The 20,256-nt window shown below is 43.4% G+C and overlaps 1 protein-coding gene across 1 annotated transcript in view; it reads right to left on the minus strand.

The window, feature by feature from the left end:
* Nucleotides 1-20,256, minus strand: part of MOV10L1 (Mov10 like RISC complex RNA helicase 1) — a 146,985-nt gene that overhangs the window by 123,404 nt on the left and 3,325 nt on the right. The window contains exon 3 of the mRNA XM_037845881.1: nucleotides 6,956-7,118. Coding sequence (XP_037701809.1) covers nucleotides 6,956-7,118 — 163 coding nt within the window. The remainder of the gene's footprint in view (nucleotides 1-6,955; nucleotides 7,119-20,256) is intronic.

Below are 20,256 nucleotides of genomic sequence, written 5' to 3' on the forward strand. Positions count from 1 at the left end.
CTGAGAATTCTGAAACAGACCCCCAGACCTATGGTCAACTGATTTTTGATAAAGCCCCCAAATCCACTGAACTGTGAAAGAACAGTCTCTTCAACAAATGGGTCTGGGAGAACTGGATATCCATATGCAAAAGAATGAAAGAGGACCCCTACCTCACACCCTACACAAAAATTAATTCAAAGTGGATCAAAGACGTCAATATAAGAGACAGTACCATAAAACTAGAAGATAATGTAGGGAAATATCTTTAAGACCTAGTATTAGGAAGTAGCTTCTTAGACCTTAAACCCAAAGCACAAGCAATGAAAAAAAAAAAAATAGATAAATGGGAACTCCTCAAACTCAAAAGCTTCTGCACCTCAAAGGAATTTGTCAAAAAGTTGAAGAGGCAGCCAACACAAAGGGAAAAAATATTTGGAAACCATGTATTTGGTAAGAGACTGATATCTTGCACATATAAAGGAATCCTGCAACTCAACAATAGTACAAACAGCCCAATTATAAAATGAGCCAGAGATATGAAAAGACATTTATCTGAAGAGGAAATACAAGTGGCTAAAAAACACATGAAAAAATGTTCATCTTCACTAGCTATTAGGGAAATGCAAATCAAGACCACAATGAGATATCCTCTCACACCAATAAGAATGGCTGCCAATAAACAAAGAGGAAACTACAAATGCTGGCAAGGATGTGGAGAAACTGGAACTCTTATTAATTGCTGGTGGGAATGTGTAATGGTACAGCCACTGTGGAAGGCAGTTTGGTGGTTCCTCAGAAAACTAGATATTGAGTCACCCTATAATCCGGCAATTCCACTTCTCAGTATATACCCAGAATATCTGAAAGCAGTGACACAGACAGACATTTGCACACCAATGTTCACAGCAGCATTGTTCACAATTGCCAAGAGATGGAAACGATCCAAGTGTCCTTCAACAGATGAGTGGATAAACAAAACGTGGTATATATATACACTGGAATATTATGCAGCAGTAAGAAGGAACAAGGTCGTGAAACATGACGATGTGGATGAACCTTGAAGACATAATGCTGAGTGAAATAAGCCAGATACAAAAGGAGAGCTATTGTGTGTTATCACTCAAGCGAACTCCATGAACAACGTAATAAGTGTCTTATAATGTAGAATATAGGGGACCTAGAGATGAACAGATGCTAATGAAGGGGGAATGATGATCTGATATGTACAGACATGAAAATGAGGGTGAACGTAATGGTATGGGAATGGACAGGTGTGATTATGGTTCGTTAATGGGACTATAAGTATCAATGACACATTGAAGGCAAACACATTGAAAGTGGTTGTTTAAAGGCATGTAACCCACAGAGTAGCACTACAAACATAAATAAGTGTTAGCATGATATATTTATAAGATATGACACTGGTACAGAGAGTTAACAGAGTGGTATATGGAAAAACTACCCATTACATATTATAGGCTATATTTTATAGGAATACTTTACCAGCACTATACTAATACTAGGGATGAATAATTAGCAGCTGATAAGAGCTCTGGGATGTTTTATGTTATGATAATTGTTTAAAATTGAGAGTAATGATGATTGTACAACTAAGTGAAGATAATGTGAGAAACTGACTGTTTATCTTGGGGCAGAATATATGCTATGTGAAATTAGGAACCCACTACTTAATAAATCAGGCCCTTGCTCCTGAAGCTTGCTCTTGTGAAACTTAGGGCTGTAAATGGGAGGCTAAGCCTACCTATAATTATATCCAAGAGGCACCTCCAGGGAACCTCATTTGTTGCTCAGCAGTGGGCTTTCTCTCTCTGAGCCCAACTCGGTAAATAAATTCATTAACTTTCCCCCAACGTGGGACATGACTCCCAGGGGAATGAATCTCCCTGGCATTGTGGGACACAACTCCCAGGAATGAGCCTGGCCCTGGCAGTGAGGGATTTAAAATGCCTACTTGATGAAAAGGGGGAAAAAGAAAGATAACAAAATAAGGTTACAATGGCTAAGAGATCTCAAATAGAGTCAAGAGGCTATCCTGGAGGTTACTCTTATGCAAGCCTCAGCTAGCTATCCCAAATGCCACAGCATGCCAGGAACTTACCAACAGTAACCCTGAAATACCTAGGTGCCTATCTGAGATTCTATAAAAGATTCACTCACTAAGTTTTATCTCTCAGAAACTTAAATCCAACAGAGTCTTTCTATGCTGGACAAGTCTTAAAACTCAGAGGCAACAGTGTCTTTAAGAACAATTATCAGATGTGGCCCCCTTCCCCATAATATCAACACCCTGTTTCAATATGAACAAGTTAGGGTGGTCACTGCCTAGACACCCCGGAAGATCAAGAAAGTGATCAAAGGAGAGGAAGGGTAGCAACAGACAAGATAGGATTTAACAATGGATCACAAATACAGAAACTTTACATGAATATATATATGTATATATGTATTTTTTTTTAGATGATAGGGTATTAGAATAACCAGAAGGAAATAACTGAAATGCTGGAACTGTAACCTATAATATTCTTTGAAATTTGCTCTATAGCTATCTGTTGAATTGTTCTTTGAAAGTTTTCACCTTTCTGAATATATCCTATATTTCACAGTAAGGAAAGAACTGAAACTGTGGAAATTGTAACCCATAACATTCGTTGAAATTTGCTAACTACTTGTTAAACTGTACTTTAAAAGTTATCACTGTTACATATACGTTAAAGTTCACAATAAAAAATGCATTAAAAATGCAACTTAAAAAGTAAGACCATATTGGAAAACGTATATTCTTTGGAAAAATACCAGTTACGTGGTACTAGAGAGACACAATCGGTTTAACATGCTTTAATAAACCCAGATATTTTTTTAAGAAAGAATTTTAGTTTTGAAATAGTTTCTGAATAATACCACTGTAAAGGTCCACCAATATAATAACACCAGTTAGCAACCACGTAAGTTATAAGGATTTCAAAAGTGATTCAATTTTAACCCATTTCACACCCCTCTGCACTCGTCAGGTGTGTCTGGGGCGGACCATACTCCACGGGCAGCCCCGCTGCCGCTTGGCTACAGACGAGGGCGCTCCACAGACGCTAGGCCTCAGGAAGGTGAACAAAGGCAGATGCGGGGGTGAGGCAGGGAACATACACCCCAACCTCCCTCCCCTGCCACCCTCCAATCTCCTGATGCTCTCTGCCAGCTCATCCCAACCAGAAGCCAGAGGGCAAGGCCAGACCCAGTCCATACGGGGCAGCTCCTGCGGTGGGGAGCTGGGTGGATCTGGAAGGGCTTCCATAGACTGTCCGGCATGGTAGGACAGAGCTCCCACCTTGGAGAGTGGGTGTGTGGAGGCCTGGGGGTGATCCAGCAAACAGCAACCAGGCTATTGGGACAGGCCTTCCGAGCAACTCTCTGAGGACCACAGGAACATTCCCCGAGAGCTCAAGTGCACTGGTCAGTATGAGGCAGTCTGAAACAGGGCAGACCCTGCTGGACTACGCATGGCCCTGGGTTCTTCTTCTTGGGCTGAGCAAAAAGTCTCAGCAAGGATCCATGGGACTTCCTTTTTTTTTTTAAGTTTTAAAATTTTTTTATTTATTGAGATTGTTCACATACCATACAATTATCCAAAGATCCAAAGTGTACAATCAATTGCCCCCAGTACCATCATACAGCTGTGCATCCATCACAATTATTTTTTTTTCCAATTTTTAGAACATTTTCATTACTCCAAAAAAGAAATACAGACCAAAAAAAAAGGAAACTCAAATCCTCCCATGCCCCTAACTACACCCCCTCCATTGTTGACTTATAGTATTGGTATAGTACATTTGTTACTGTTGATGAAAGAATGTTAAAATACTACTAACTAATTAGTTTGCAATAGGTATAGTTTTCCCGATATGCCCCTCCATTATTTTCTTTTAAAGTTTCAGTATAGTATTTAATTTTCAGATATTTATAGTCATCTTATATGATATCACAAAATAGTGGGCATGTTACAAATTTTACAGATGAGGATACTGTTGCACTATTCTCACCATACATAGGTTGCAGAATATATCTGAATACAGCTCAATACTTCCCCTTCTTCATGGGACTGATCTTAAAATACAAATATCCTTACTTGTGACCCACACTGGCTGTCACTGGACCGTGTCGTGCTTACCCTGGGAAATGCAGAGAAAACAAACGGGGTACCAGGCACACCAACTTCAGACTCCCACCCGTTAGGCCAGTGGGTCTTACCTGGGGGCCAGGTAGGGATGCTGCTGAACATCCTACAATGCACATGACGGTCCTGCACAAGGAATGTCAATGGCGCCAAGGCTGGGAAACCCTGCTTTAGCCTGAATGCCCAGTTCCACTTCGGCCGCCTTCAGCAAAGCAGTCAGAGATTTATATACATTGATGCATAACACGAGTGGAGCTCCACTTCTAATATCAAGCAATTTGCCCAGGTCTCAAGGGTCCTGTCTGTGAAACCGCGCCAACTGTCTCCACGGCCTCAGCACTGGCCATGGAGCATGGTGACCCCCATCATGCTCTTCAGCTGTGCACAAGCACACTCTTTCCCAGCAAGGACCTTCTTTCTCTCTCCTGAAACACATTGTCTGATTTGCTTGCCTCCTACATCACAACAGTGATGCTTTTCACCTCTGCCACCCGCCAAGGTTACTCCGGAAGGCTGTTCCTGCGACAGAATCTCACAGTGTCTGTTAACACCACTGGCACGGGGGCCAGCTTTCACTGGATCCCCCACATGCCCTGGCCTGCCTGCCCGCTGCACACCACCTCCTGGGCCTCCTTTCAGAGCCCCTGCTCTTTCCCAGCTGGCTACCTCCTTCCTTCAAGTCTCCGTGCAAGTGCCGTCCCCTCAGAGAGTCCAGGCCTCCTCCAGTTAGAGGACCTTCCCCCACCCAAGCCATCTACCCTCAGGAAGCATCACATGACCTTGGGCACCTCCTGCAGAGCAGAAAACAATCTGTCCATCACCTGTCAGATGGATAAACAAATGTGGTCCACCCACACAATGGAGAGGAATGGCGCACTGATACACACCACAATGTGGATGAACCTCAAAACCTTAGGCTTGGTGAAAAGAGCCAGACACAAAGGACACATGTCCAGAATAGGCAAAACTACAGAGACAGAACCCAGACTGGGAGTCTGGAGGGGGAAAGGGGAATGGGGAGAAACTGCCCAGTGGGGAGGGGTTTGCCATGGAGCAATGGAATGTTTCGGAACCAGACAGAGGTGGCCTTGTCCAACACTGACGACGTACTAAATGGCACTGAGTTGTTCACTTTAAAATGGTTAGTTTCATGTTAAGTGAATTTCACCTCAATAAACTATGCTAAAAAACAATCTGTAACTGCCTTATTTGCTGCCTTGCTTACTGTCTGTCATCTCTCCCGTCAGAACGTACATTCCAGAAAACACAGCCTGGCCTGGAGAGGCTCTCAAGTATCTGTTGAAGGGATCTCAAGAAGGAAACAGGATATACTGACTCTCCTTTAAGTAGGTGGAAAATTTAACATAGTGTTTCCTTTTCTTACCTTTAGAGCAAAGGTTAGCAAACCACAACCAGCTGCCTGCTTTTGTGGGGCCGCGCTCACCCAGGAGGGGACGACCAGCTGCGACAGAGCCCCAGGCCCACCAAGCCTCTCTCTGACCCTTTCCAGAAAAAGTTTGCAGACCCCTGAGGTCAAGTCCCATCATCGTGTTTGTTTTACAAGCTACCTTCTCTTTCAGCAATGTTCTGTTAACAGCGGCCATCTTGACAATTCTGAGCACGCCACACTCTCTCGGCCCTGAGGAGACTAGACCGTGGCTCTCTGCATTCTTTCTGTGCTAGGAAACCCCTCCACCTGCACTCCGGACCCATCTCTGTACTCCTCAGGGTAAACATTCTCCTCTGCTCCTCCCAATGGTCTTTCCCAGCTTGAGGGTCCCAGCAAGGGCAGCCTCGGCCATGGGGCAGGGACCTGGGGCTGCCTTGGGAGCTGAATAGTCACGGGACTCATTTCCCAGAGATGGGAGTTTCTCTGACTGAAAAGAGACTTTAAATCCCATAGAACCACCTATTAATTTCATTTTGGGGACTCCTGGGGTGAGCAATCAAGGTCCAAATCTTGTTCTTCATATCCAGAAAAGTAAAATGGCAAGCTGCCCCAAGGGGCTGAGCTCACCATCCCTCCTGTACCCAAGCCTCAAGGCAGCTGACCGGGCTCAGAAAGGCGGCAAATTCTTACTCCGAGTCGGCTTCCAGAACGCAGCCAGGCGGGCAGACAGCTGGAGCTCAGTCCAGTTGCCCGCCAGGCAGTCTCTCCAACTGCTGCCCCAGGCCATTTCTGTGAAGTCTGCCCCTCCAGCCCAGCTGTATCCATCAATAGCGACAGCAGGTACACAACAAGGAGGTGTTGAATTAAATTCAGTAAACAGCATCAGCAAATGATATCTTTAGGTATAAAATTAAAATCTTAGCTAAAAACAAATGCAATTAAACAAAAGCTACTGAGTCTTGGAAAGGTACAAGGTTAGCCCCAAGCCTGATTTTAAAACATCTGAAGTACTTTAGAAATAATAGTATCCCTGTACAGTGTGCCACTGCTGAGTTAGATTAGAAACTCAACAATTATAAGGAAAACTCTCCTAGAGATTAAAGATTGCATTCAACAAATAAATACAAAACAAATGTGAGCACACGTTTAGAACACTAACCGCCTGTCTTTGTGAGGATGTTATTTTCAACTCCAAAGTCTACCCAAACACTAAGGAGCTCCTGGCTGGAGCCCATACCCAGAAAAGCAGTTCTAGCATTAAAATATGCTCAGAAACCAAAACATGCCCAGATCTGACCCTATAAATGATGTACATAACAGCTTACATTTAGTTGATAATTTTTTAAAAAGATATAAACTTGATTTTAAAAATTAAAAAGGAAAACCATGCATCATACCTTCACAAACAATCTCCAGAGGGAAGTACGTGGTCTGATTGATGTAGCCAGCGCCCTCCAGCAGGGAAGTCACACAGCCAATCAGCACCTGCGGGCTGGGCCCCAACAGCCCCTGGCCATCGCTGTTGCTGCCGTCTTCCCATTTATCAGAGACAGCCTCCACCTGGAAGACAGACAAACTGCTATTCCAAAGATCAGGAGGTTAAATATGGGGAAAACATGCTTAATTACTGTATTAAGCAATCATAATATTAAAATATTAAAAATATTACTTGTGTGTCTAAATGTAATGTGCTAATAGAGTAAGTTTCAAAGAGAAAAGACCAACTGTGCCCTCCCGGAATGCACAATTAAATGGGAGTCAAAGCAAGCAGTCAGAGCAAGTTGTGACAATGCTATAAAACTAGTCCAAAATTGGCTTTGGGGGATTCATAGGAGGGAGAAAGTTTCAAAGCAGGAGAACACATGGCAGTTCCTGGGGGAACTGGATTTGACCAGGCTGTGGTGGGAGAGAAAGAGCCCTAGAGGCAAGAGGGGGCAGGGCAGGGGCACTGAGGGGAGAGAAAACTCAATTACGGGAAGAGGGTGAAAACCACAGCGCTCAAGCTACCCCAGTGAAGGGTAGACAGCGAGAGGGTAGGAACCAAGGCTCAGAGTCAAGTCCCGGAGAGCCCTGGAAAACGGGAGGCCTCACTACGTGCACAGAACCCTGCACTTCCTGCAGCTGTAATGGCCTGTGAGTCTATTTTAGCCACCCAGGACTCCGTCATCCAGAACCACGGGTCTCTGCGGCTGCCAAGAGCATCCCGGCAAGTCCCCTCCACCGAGGACGCTGCCTCCACACGCCCACGCAGGAGCTGGCCACCCCAGCCCTCACTCCTGTGCGGTGCCCCCGGGTCAGCCCACCCAGGTCAGTCCATGCTCTCCAGCTGCTCCCCTCCTGTCCCCAGGCAAACAAACGCTACTGATAAACCACCCAAACCACAGTGAAAAGCAGACAATTAAAAAATCAAAACAAAACAGGGGCACCAGGTGAGCTGACGAGACACTTACAAGGAAGGCCACAGGCCCCACACGGTTTGTTCCATCCTGCTCTGAGACCATCTCTATCTCAAAAACTCTAACCACCTCCGCTCCCTTGGTCTCTTCACTGTAAAAACAAAAGCCGTCAGACAGGCACCCTCACCCAACTTCCCGCACCAAGCTTCTCTGCCTTCCCTCCAGTTACCTGGAAGGGGCTGTCCAAGACCTCACCCAAGGCAGACCCCCAGCCGTCTCGCCCCAACAAACTGTGCTCTTAGAGTTAGTGCTTCTGTCTCTTTCCTGACCCATCATCCACACTCCAGACACTCTGATTAAACAACAACAGCAAACCCAAACTCCCTCGCTCTTTTCTCTGCCTCCCTGGTGGCAAAGACGTCGAATTGGGAGGTGTTTGCACTCACCTCCTCCCCTGCCCTCTCCCATCTGGCGGACGCCCCCTGAAGCTGCTCCTGGGATCAACAGCAGCCCCAGGTCCTCAAATCCAGGGGCCACTGCTCCGCCTTTCAGCAACCGCTCAGCAAACCACCTCCTCCTTCCTGGGCTGCGACCCTCCAGGAACGGTGCCTCCTCCTGAGGCCCCTGGAGGAGCTCTTCTGCAGGGGTCTGCAAATGGCAGCCACGGGGCCAAAAAGTCTTAGAAGAACAGTCACAGCCACACCCAATCAGTTCCTACTGTCTAAAATAGTTACTAACAGTCACCCTCTGGCCCCAACAAAGGTCTGCAGACCGCTGCTCTTCTCCCCACACTTCCATGCATGGCTCCAAGTTCCATCGGAATTTCGACTCCCCCAAGATACATGGATGTTCCGTAGGCCAAACCGAACATGTCTCCAACAACAAGCCCTGAACTTCCCACCCACACCTCCAATCACAGTTCAGTAAATGGCAACTCAATCCACCAAGGACTCAAGTCAAAAACCCAGCCACACTGGCGCCCACAGGAGGCTGAGGAGGCAGACGAGTAGCTCTCACACGGAGGCCTGGGACAGGAAGGGAATCGGGATACAGTGTGGCCCTCTGTCAACAGCAGCACTCCCATATGGGCTCCCCAGCTGTGACAAAGGTGCTCAAGAAACAGAAGACGCTAAACCAAAGCAGAAACTGGGTGAGGGGTGGATGGAAACACTGTACTGCCTTTTCAAGTTTTCTGTAACTTAAAAACTATTCTAAAACCAAAAATCTCTGGAAAATCCTTTGCACCCCACCTTCAGTCGATCCATCAGCAGGCTCTGTCACCATCAGATTATAACCAGCAAGGTCTTCCCCATCAGGTGAGCTGCTGCGGTGGCAGCCAGGGCAAGAGACAGGGCCATCTGTGCCTGCAGGCTCAGGGAGCTGCCCCGGCAGGGGGTGGCAGTGGCCAGAGGGTGGCCGCAGACAGCTGGAGGTGGCCACCACCTCAACCCAAGCGCTGCAATGCACTCTCTCCTGGCCTCCCTACTCTCCTCTCACCCGCTGCCATCCATTCTTCACACAGCAGCCCAAGGTTATTCACAAACGTCAAGGACATCCGCCAATCCTCCGAGTAAAATCTTCCAGTGGCCTTCCCACTGCACTCCCGGTGAAATCTAAACTCCATGGCCCAGTCCAAGGCCCCCACGACCTACCCCTCTCGGGACTCACCTCCTTCCATGTTTCTCCCCCACCATGCTCCAGCATCACAAACCTGCTTCCTGTCCCTCAAACAAACCCTCTTTCAGACTCTGACATCCAACTCCAATGTCAGAGCCACGTCTCTGCAACCAACAGCCCTCCTGAAGCGTGCTCAGACCCTGGAGAACAAGCTGTCCCGTGGGCGGCGGAGCAGCAGCTGGACATACCTCTGTGTGGGGGGCTGCAGTGGGGGAAGGCCGCGCAGGGCCTGAATGTGACGTCCCCCTCCTGGGCAAGCGGCTGCAGTCAACCTGAGTGAGACCATGTGGGGCTCCTGAGGCAGGAATGACAGGAGTGGGAGGGGAGACCACGGAGACACCACCTGCCCGGGGAGGGTGGGGCAGCCGCATCACCACAGCCAATATTCTCTGGGTTCCAAAACGCCCATTTTTCTACATTCTAATGTTTCTAAGATCAGGATGAGCCTCACAATCAAGGTTTCTATTTGGAATTTCCATCATTAAATTAATGATGTGTCTTAAAATCGGTGGGAGTCTCCAGTGGCTGCCAATCAAAGAACCACAGAAGCTCTATATTCTCAGATCTCCTTTGCAAAATTCTGAAGTCAGAGCATTTCTTTTACTACTTGTAAAGCACTGACAGCTTTACACTCTGGTGTAATTTCAGAGTTACAAAGGCAACCTTCAAGGAAGAAACATAAACCAATGAAAAACTTGGAAGGAGGAAGGCGCAAGGGAGCCGAGTCCCCCCAGTCCCACCCATCACAGCGGGGTCAGGGACTCTTAGCTATTGCTGGGAAAGCAAGCGAATGACAAGCACATTGTTCCTGTAACTCAAGTACACACCAGGAGAGGTAAATACAGAAACCGAGAGAAGCACTAGGTCTGAGGCATCAAAGCAGGAGGGAGGGGAGAGAAGGAGGCCCTCCTTCTCACTTTATAACCTCTAGGCCAGCGCTAATAGGATTTCTGCGAAGACGGAGAGATTCTCCAACTGTGCTGTCCAACTTGAAACATGGCTAGTGCAACTGAGGAAGAGGATTTTAAATTTTAGTCTTAATGAATTAAAAAAGCCACACAGAGCTAGTGGCCACCATGTCAGACAATGTAATTATTTAGAACGTAAATTAACTTACTTTTACATCTTTATTTTGTTTTTAGTATACTATATTCATTCAGCCAGCATTGAGCTGGCATTTATTAAGTAATTAGAAGTAATAAAGTACATCTGAACTGTTTTTAAAACATAACAGGTAAGAGCTCAGTAAGTTTGCCCATTACCAAATGACATAACAAAAATCAACAGCTTTTCTACATAGGAAGAAAGCAGTTTGAAAACACAATGTAAAATTATATTGATAATGGAACAAAATCAAAAATTCTGAAACTTAAGAAATTTGCAGAACCTAAATGAAGAAAACTCCCAACTGTAAAGAAGATCATAAAACGAATGCTCAAATAAATGGAAAGGCATGTTTTGTGATTTGAAAAGACTCTATATTATCAACATGTCAATTATCCTAACTGGAATCCATAAACTCAATGTGATCCCAAACAAATCTGAGGGGAGGAGAGGAAACAACAGAATGATTCTAAAATTCACCCAGAGAGTGCCAGGAAAATGCAGAAAGAGACAGGAAGATTCCATATATGAGTGTATTGAAAGGAAAGTAGCTCCCCAACTACTGAGGTGAAATGATCCTGCCGCCGGAGCAACGAGAGAGCAACAGGCCCAGCAGGTCCAGGGAGCAAGAAACAGGTGGGAAAAGTAACGGGGTACCTATTAGGACAGCAATGTCTGGTTCCTTTTCTCAATCTGTATTCCAAAATAAATTCCAGGCATATTAAATATTTAAATCTTAACAAACAACTTTCTGAGGAAACCTGAGTGAATATTTGTGATGATGGATCACAGATGATCATAGTCTACTATGCCTCTCTAAGGATTTTTACAGAGCCCCAAGTCATAAGGAAAAGTCACATCTAACTACTACATAAAATGAAACTCGGTAAAACAAAGTCAAAAGATGGTCTTGGGGGAAATACTTGCAACCACGCTTTCATATAATCTTTTTCCCAAAAAGGTCTAATTTCCCTAACAGATGAGCTCTAAAAGAAAGAAATAAACTCAACAAAAAAAGGACAGGAAGATAATTCACAGAAGAAACAAATGTGAAAGGTTACCCTACTTGAAGACTTGAATGCGAGTTAAAATTATGAGGTCACTTTCACTTAAACTGGTGCCATCCACAGCCTCATGACCTTGGGTGACCCCTGCTCCTGAAAAATCAGTGCAGTATTATTGGAGGGGTAATTTGATGACAATCATTAAAATATTAAATATGCATACTCTTTGACTTAGCAATTCCACTTCTAGGTATTGACCCTACAAATACATTATTTTTACATTAAGAAGGAAGTTGCCGAATAAGAGACCCCACTAATTATCTTTGCTCATCCTGTAACACAGGGTCCAATAATGATCATTTTCTCAGCAATCATTTTTTTAAACCCTGTAAGGACACAGACTGTTAATGCTTTTCTCCATGGCATAAAATTACAGGCAGACTTCACTAGGAAGACTTCACTTTCGGAATTATGAATGTCTACATTTGAATGATTCACAATGCCCAGCGTTTATTTTTTAAAACAGAAACAATATAAAGTAAGAGCAAAAGCAGGGATAGGATTGTGAGAAGATGGAGAGCAGGGAGCTCCAGGACCCTCCATTTTGCAAGCCCAGAGGCCAGAAGAAGAGTGTGCGGCACCAGGGAAGAGCAGGAGGAGGAAGCTGAGAAGTTGTGGTAAAGAACAGGCAGTTGCTTTCTCCGTGCGGCAGCTACCGGTGCCCACTCCCACTCTCGCAGCAGCCCCCCTGGTGTCCAGCCCCTGCCAGCTGCTGGTGACAGGAAGGGATGTAAAAACCCTCTGCCCCTAGACCAGGGTGGGCAGGCCGATCACTGGGCCTGGCTCAGAGGCAGCCCCTGTTTCCGCCCTTCCCGACAGGGCCACGGGGGGGAGAGTGGAGGTGCAGTGCACCTTGATACTTCCTCGGGGCTGCGGGGACGGAGGGCTGCAGGGCTGCATTTGCCGGGCAGGCCAGCAAAGTGCAGCTATGGGGAGCCGCCGGAGAGCTCTTGGAGCCCTCTCTGACTCCCTCCCCAGGGCGCTTTGGAGCCGATCTGCACCCCCTTGGGAGGGTTCCTGGCCCTGTCTTGGCTGGGAAAGACTGACTTGGTAAAGTGCTCTCCGAGGAGACCCTCCTCTCAGAATTTGCCCTCCTGGCACAAGCAGCATGAGACAGTGAAAGAAGGCTGAGAAGTTGCCAAAGGAGGGTGGAAGCTGGGGCAGACCTGGGTGTTTGGATCTATTAAGTCCCCCAGAAAAGCCATGTTCTTTTAATCCAATCTCTTGAGGGCAGACTGATTTTGGCTGGGACCTTTTGATTACACTATAAGAGAGCCGACACAGACCCAGATGTTTGGAGATGCTAAGCCAAGAGACGAAGCCCAGAGTTTGCCCCGGAGAAGCTAAGTGAAAACCCACCGATGCTTAAAGAGAAAGCTACTGGAAACAGAAGCTAAAGCAACACAACCCGGGAGCAAAGGAGCAGGAGACACCAGCCACGTTCCTCCCCAGCTGACAGAGGTGTTCCAGATGCCATTGGCCTTTCTTCAGTAAAGGTATCCTCTTGTTGATGACTTAGTTTGGACGTTTTCACGGAAATTTGTGAACTAATAACCCCCCAATGTAAAAGCCAATCCATTTCTGGTATTTTGCATCCTGGCAGCTTTAGTAACCTGGAACACCTGGGAAATAGAGGGGACAACCAAACTCCTGTAAACAGGGGAACTCCAAAAACTAACAAGCAAAAGCTCAAGACAAAACAGAGGCCCAGAAAGACAGGGGAAACCCTGCACACTGCATTCATCTTGCGCGGACCTTCCTGACAGGAGGGCTGAAGCTCAAGAAAATCTGTGTTATCACCAGCTGGTTCCAAAACCAAGAAACAGATATCACAGGGAATAAAGAGACAGAAATTTTAAAAAGGAACCAAACTGAACTACTGGAGTTGAAGGCCATAATAACAGAAATGAAAACTTTCAAGAAGAGTTTCAAGAGCAGACTGGAGCAGGCAGAAGAAAGAACCAGTGAACGTGAAGACAGGACACTTAAAATAAGTCAGGCTCATTTTATTTTTCTTTTTATCATTTTTTTCTTATTGTTAAAAAAAAACAATTTTTCTTGTAGTAATCAATATGTTCAAGTGCTGACTGTGGTGATAAATGTACAACTTTATGATGATACCATGAATAACTGATTGTACACTGTGGATAAATGTATGGCATGTGAATATAACTCTATAAACTTGTAGGAAAATATATATATAGGAGTAAAAGTGTTGGAGAAAACATGGTGAGAGGGATGATGCCTCACCAATGTGGACTAACTACAATGTGTAAACTCAGAATTGAATCTTAGAACATAGCCTAATGTGGACAAAATAATTGTAATAGTCCCTAGATTGTAAGCTCTTACAGCAGTTAACTCTATCCCTGAATTGTAATGCCTATCTCTAAACTTTGAGATGCTGATCCCCTAGCATATAACCTGATTGGTCTCTGGAACAATGCATATCTCTGAGACACCTGAAACTCAGAGCTAGAGCTCGGCAGATATGAATGTCAGTATTAGTGCATACAGCCACTGTCAAAAAAAAAAAGTTGAAAAAGAGCCCAGACTTCAATTAGTGATATGAATGAAGCAGGCCTGGTTAAGACCAGGGCAAGCCAGGCCAAAGGGTAAAGGTTGAAACTGATTGTGTTTTAAAACTTCAACTTCCATATGAGACCAAGGGAAGAGATACCTATTTGGTACAGGATCTAAATTTTCTAAACGGTACAACTCTACAGTAGATTTGTTCAAACACCACAATTGCATGGAACTTTGAATAGGAAGTGAGATACAGTAGGTTAGTATAGGCTGGAGTGAAATAGTGACACATCCTAGAGTAATTTGGGCAGATAATAAAAAATATATTTACAGCCTCCCCCTCCCCAGCCCTGAAGATCTGGGGGAAGGTGCAGATGTGTTGGACATCCTCACCTGGACTGGTGTTGATGTTGTCACAAACATTGGGACTGGCGGTTTGATGTGCTGAGCCCTCGATCATGGGACTTGCCCTTATGAAGCTCGTTAGCACAAAGGAGAGTCTAAACTTGCATGTAATGGTGCCTAAGAGTCTCCCCCTGAGTACCTCTTTGTTGCTCAGATGTGGCCCTCTCTCTCTCTGAGCCATCTCAACAGGTGAACTCGCTGCCCTCCCCCCTACGTGGGACCCAACTCCCAGGGTTGTAAATCTCCCCGGCAATGCAGAATATGACTCCCAGGGATGAATGTGGACCCGGCATCGTGGGACTAAGAGCATCTTCTTGACCAAAAGGGGGATGAAAATGAGACAAAATAGTCTCAGTGGCTGAGAGATTTCAAATTGAGTCGAGAGATCACTCTGGTGGACACTCTTATGCACTATATAGATAACACCTCTTAGGTTTTAATGTATTGGAATAGCTAGAAGTAAAAACCTGAAACTACCAAACTCCAACCCAGCAGTCTGGACTCCTGAAGACAATTATATAATAATGTAGATTACAAGGGGTGACAGTGTGTGATTGTGAAGACCTTGTGGATCACACCACCTTTATCTAGTGTATGGATGAGTGGAGAAATGGGGATAAAAACTAAAGGACAGGTGGGGTGGGATGGGGGGATGATTTGGGTGTTCTTTTTTCGTTTTTGTTTTTTATTCTTGTTCTGGTTCTTTCTGATGTAAGGAAAATGTTCAGAGATAGATTGTGGTGATGAACGCATAACTATGTTATCATACTGTGGACAGTGGATTGTATACCATGGATGATTGTATGGTGTATGAATGTATTTCAATAAAAATAAATTTAATAAATAAATAAATAAATAAAAATGAGTCAGGCTGAGGAGCAGAAAGAAAAATGAAATATTAAAAGTGAAAACCGCCTAAGACACCTCTGAGTCACCATCAAATGTACCAACATACACATATGGGAGTCCCAGAAGGAGAAGGAAGACAGAAAGGGGGAGAAAGAACAGGCAAAGAAATAATGACAGAGAACTTCACAAACTTAGCAAAAGACATGAATATACACGTCCAAGAAGCCCAGAGAACATCACAGAGGATAAACATGAGGGAAGATACACCCTGTCATATACTGACCATACACACTGCCAAATGCAAAGGACAAGGAGAGAGTTCTGAAAGCTGCAAGAGAAAGGCAGCGTGTTACATACAAGGCAGTCCTAATTAGCCCGAGTGCCTAATTCTCGTCAGAAACCATGGAGGCACGAGGCAGCGAGGTGAAATACTGAAAGTGCTGAAAGAAAACAACTCACAGCCAAGAACCTTATATCTGGCGAGACACTCTTTCAAAACTGAGGGAGAGACTAAGGTGTTCCCAGATAAACAAAAGCTGAGGGAGTTCATCAGCACTAGACCTGCCCTAAGGGAGATGCTAAAGGGAAAAGACACTAGACAGTGGTTCAAAGTGGCATAAAGAAATAAAGACCTGTGGTAGAAGTAATCATTTGGGTAATTATAGATGCCAGTATTATTGTATTGCATTCTTCCCCTGCTTACTTCCTACTGGTACTAACATGCATATGCATAAAAGTAATGATAAATCTATGTCTGGACATGGGTGTAGGAAAAGTATATGTACATGTTATTGAAGGTTTGGTATAAAACCAGATATGATTACTATATATTTAGGATGTTAAATTTTAACCCCATAGGAACCAAAAGAAAAACAGATTAAAAAAGTCCAGATAGAAATGAGAAAGCACTCAATACAGTACAAAACAAAAAATTAAATAAATATAAAAGTAGGCATTAATGGAAATGAGGGACAAAAATGTTTAAGACAAACAAAGGCTAAATAGCCAAAAGTCAGAAGAAAGTCCTGAACTATCAGAAGTGACGTTAAATACAAATGGATTAAATGCTCATGTCAAAAGGCAGAGACTAGCAGAAGGGATAAAAAATGTGACCCAACTATATGCTACCTGCAAGAATCTTATCTTAAAGTCAAAGGTACAAGTACACTGAGGGTAAAAGGATGGAAAAAATGTACCATAAAGTAGGAAACAGGAGAGAGTTGGGGTAGCTATACTAATACTGGATAAAACAGACTTTAAGTCAAAAGCAGTTATGAAGTTATGACAAAGATGGCCATTATACACTAATAAAGGGGACAATTCAACAGGAAGATGTAACAATTGTAAATATACATGCACCTCACAGCAGAGCCCCAAGATACATGAGCAAAACTGACAGATCTGAAGGTAGAAATTGATGGTTCTACCTTAATAGTAGGAGACTTTAACACATCACTCTCAATAATGGATAGAACATCTAGATGGAAGAGCAAAAAGGAAATAGAAAACCTGAACAATACTCTAAACCAACTAGAATTAACAGACATATACAGAATACCTCACCCAACAACAAGAGAATACACATTCTTCTTTAGTGCACATGGATCATTCTCCAGGATAGAAAACAAATCTCAACAAATTAAAAAATACTGAAATCATGCAATATATATTCTTCCACCACAACTGAATCTAGAAATCAGTTACAGAGGAAGATAGAGAAAATTCATAAATATGTGGATATTAAACAACAAACTCTTAAACAACTAGTGGGTAAAAGAGGATCAGAAGCAAAATTAGGAAATACCTTGAAGAAAATGAAAATACAAAATACCAAAACTTATGGGATTCAGTAAAGGCAGTAATGAGAGGGAAATTTATAGCTCTAAATGCTTACATGAAAAAAGAAGAAAGACCTTGAATCAGAGACCTAACCTCACAACTGGAAGAACTACAAAAAGATGAGCAAACCAAACCCAAAGCAAGAAGGAGGAAGGAAAGAACAAAGCTTAGTGTGGAGATAAATGAAATATAAAAGAAACAAAAAACAATAGAATCAACACAACCAAAAATTGGTTCTTTGAATTGAACAATAAAATTGACAAACCTTTAGGTAGATTGACAAAGAAAAAGAGAGAGGATACAAATAACTAAAATCAGAAACAAAAGGGGGGACATTACTATTGACCCTGCTGAAATAAAAATGACTGTAAGAGGATACTATGAACAACTGTATGCCAATAAATGAGATAACCTGGATGAAATGGACAAATTCTTAGAAACACACAAACTACCTATGAAGACTCAAGAAGAAATAGAAGAGCTCAACAAACCAATTATTAGTAAAGAGACTGAAGCAGTAATCTGAAACATCCCAACAAAGAAAAGCCCAGGACTAGATGGCTTCACAGGGAAATTCTGCCAAACATTCCAAGAAGACTAACTATAATTCTGCTCAAATGCTTCCAAAAAACTACAGGAGGGAACACCCCATAATTCATTCTACAAAGTCAACATCACTCTCATACCAAAGCCAGAATAAGATGCCACAAGAAAACTAGAGACCAATATCTCTTATGAGTGTAGATGCAAAAATCCTCAACAAAATACTAGCAAAACAAATCCAACAGCATATTAAAAGAATTACACAACATGATTATGTTGGTTTGGATATATTATCCCCCCAGAAAAGCCATGTTCTTTAGCAATCTTGTAGGAGCAGACATGGTAGTCTCCTGATTGGGGTGGAACCTTTTGATTAGATCATATCCATGGAGATGTGGATCTCACCCATTCAGGGTGGGTCTAAATTAGATTACTGGAGTCCTTTAAGAGCTCACACAGAGGAGAAACTCAGAGAGGCTGAGAGAAACATTTTGAGAGAAGATATGTAATCCAGAGTTTGCCATGAGGAGAAGCTAAGAACCAACACAGATCCAGATGCTTGGAGATGCTGGGGGATGCAGACAGAAGGATGTTTGGAAATGCTAAGCTAAGAGATGAAGCCCAGAGTTTGCCCCAGAGAAGCAAAGAGAAGAACCCAGACACTTAGAGAGAAATGCTCCAGGAGAACCAAGCAGAGAGTTGAGAGAAGCCAAGAGAGACAGAAGCCCAAAGACATTTTGGAGAAAGCCATTTTGAAAAGCAACCAGGGAGCAAAGGACAAGCAGAAGCCAGACACCTGCTTTCCCAGCTGACAGGTGTTCCCGACACCACTGGCCTTTCTTCAGTGAAGGTATACTCATATTGATGCCTTAGTCTGTCACTCTTATGGCCTTAGAACTGTAAATCTGTAACCTAATAACCCCCCTTTATAAAAGCCAATCCATTTCTGGTATTGGGCGTAACAGCAGCTCTAGCAAACTGGAACAATGATCAAGTGAGATTTACCCCTGGTATGCAAGGTTGGTTCAACACAAGAAAATCCGTTAATGTAATATACCACATTAACAAAATGAAGGGGAAAAAAGCACATGATCATCTCAATTGATCCAGAGAAGGAATCTGACAAAATCCAGCACTCTTAATAAAAACACTTAGAATAGGAATAGAAGGAAACTTCCTCAACATGATAGTGGGTATATATGAAAAGCCCACAGCTAACATCTTACTCAATGGGGAGAGACTGAAATCTTTCCCTCTAAGATCAGGAACAAGACAAGGATGCCCACTGTCACTAGTGGTTTTCAACATTGTACTGGAAGTTCTAGCCAGAGCAATTAGGCAAGAAAAATAAATCAAAGGCAACCAAATTTGAAAAGGAAAAGTAAGACTGTCCCAATTTGCAGATGATATGATCCTATATACAGGAAATCCTGAAAAATCCACAAAAAAGCTCCTAAAGCTAATAAATGAATTCAGCAAAGTGGCAGGGTGTAAGAGCAACACTCAAAAATCAGTAGTGTGTCTATGCACAAGCAATGAACAATTTGAGAAAGAACTCAAGAAAAAAATTTCATTGACAATATCAACTAAAAGAATCAAATATCTAGGAATAAATCTAACCAAGTATGTAAAGAACTCATGCACAGAAAACTACAAAACATTCCTAAAAGAAATCAAAGAAGATCTAAATAAATGGAAGGACATTCCATGTTCATGGATGTCAATCCTACCCAAAGCAATTTCATAGATTCAATGCAATCCCAATATTAATATTCAAACATTCTTCTTTGCAGAAATGGAAAAGCCAATCATCAAATTTATATGGAAGGATAAGGGGCTCTGAATAGCTAAATCCATGTTGAAAAAGAAGAATGAAATTGAAAGGCTCAAACTTCCTGCTGATAAACTTATTACAAAGCCACAGTAATCAAGACATCACAGTACTGGCAAAAGGACAGACATACAGACCAATGGACTTGAACTGAGAGCTCAGAAATCAACTCTCACTTTTATGGCCAACTGATTTTTGACAAGGTGGCAAAGACCATTTAATTGGGAAAGGATAGTTTCTTCAACAAATGGTGCTAGGAGAAATGGATGTCTATTTGCAAAAAAAGGAGGACCTCCTACTTCACACAAAAATAAACCCAAAAAGGATTAAAAACCTAAATAGAAGAGCTAGAACTATCAGATTCCTAGAAGAAAACATAGGGAGGCATCTTCAGGACCCGTGTTAGGCAATGGTTTCTTAGACTTTACACGCAAATCACAGGCAACAAAAGAAAAAATAGAGAA

Source organism: Choloepus didactylus, chromosome 8, assembly GCF_015220235.1.
Source record: "Choloepus didactylus isolate mChoDid1 chromosome 8, mChoDid1.pri, whole genome shotgun sequence".
Classification (NCBI taxonomy): domain Eukaryota; kingdom Metazoa; phylum Chordata; class Mammalia; order Pilosa; family Megalonychidae; genus Choloepus; species Choloepus didactylus.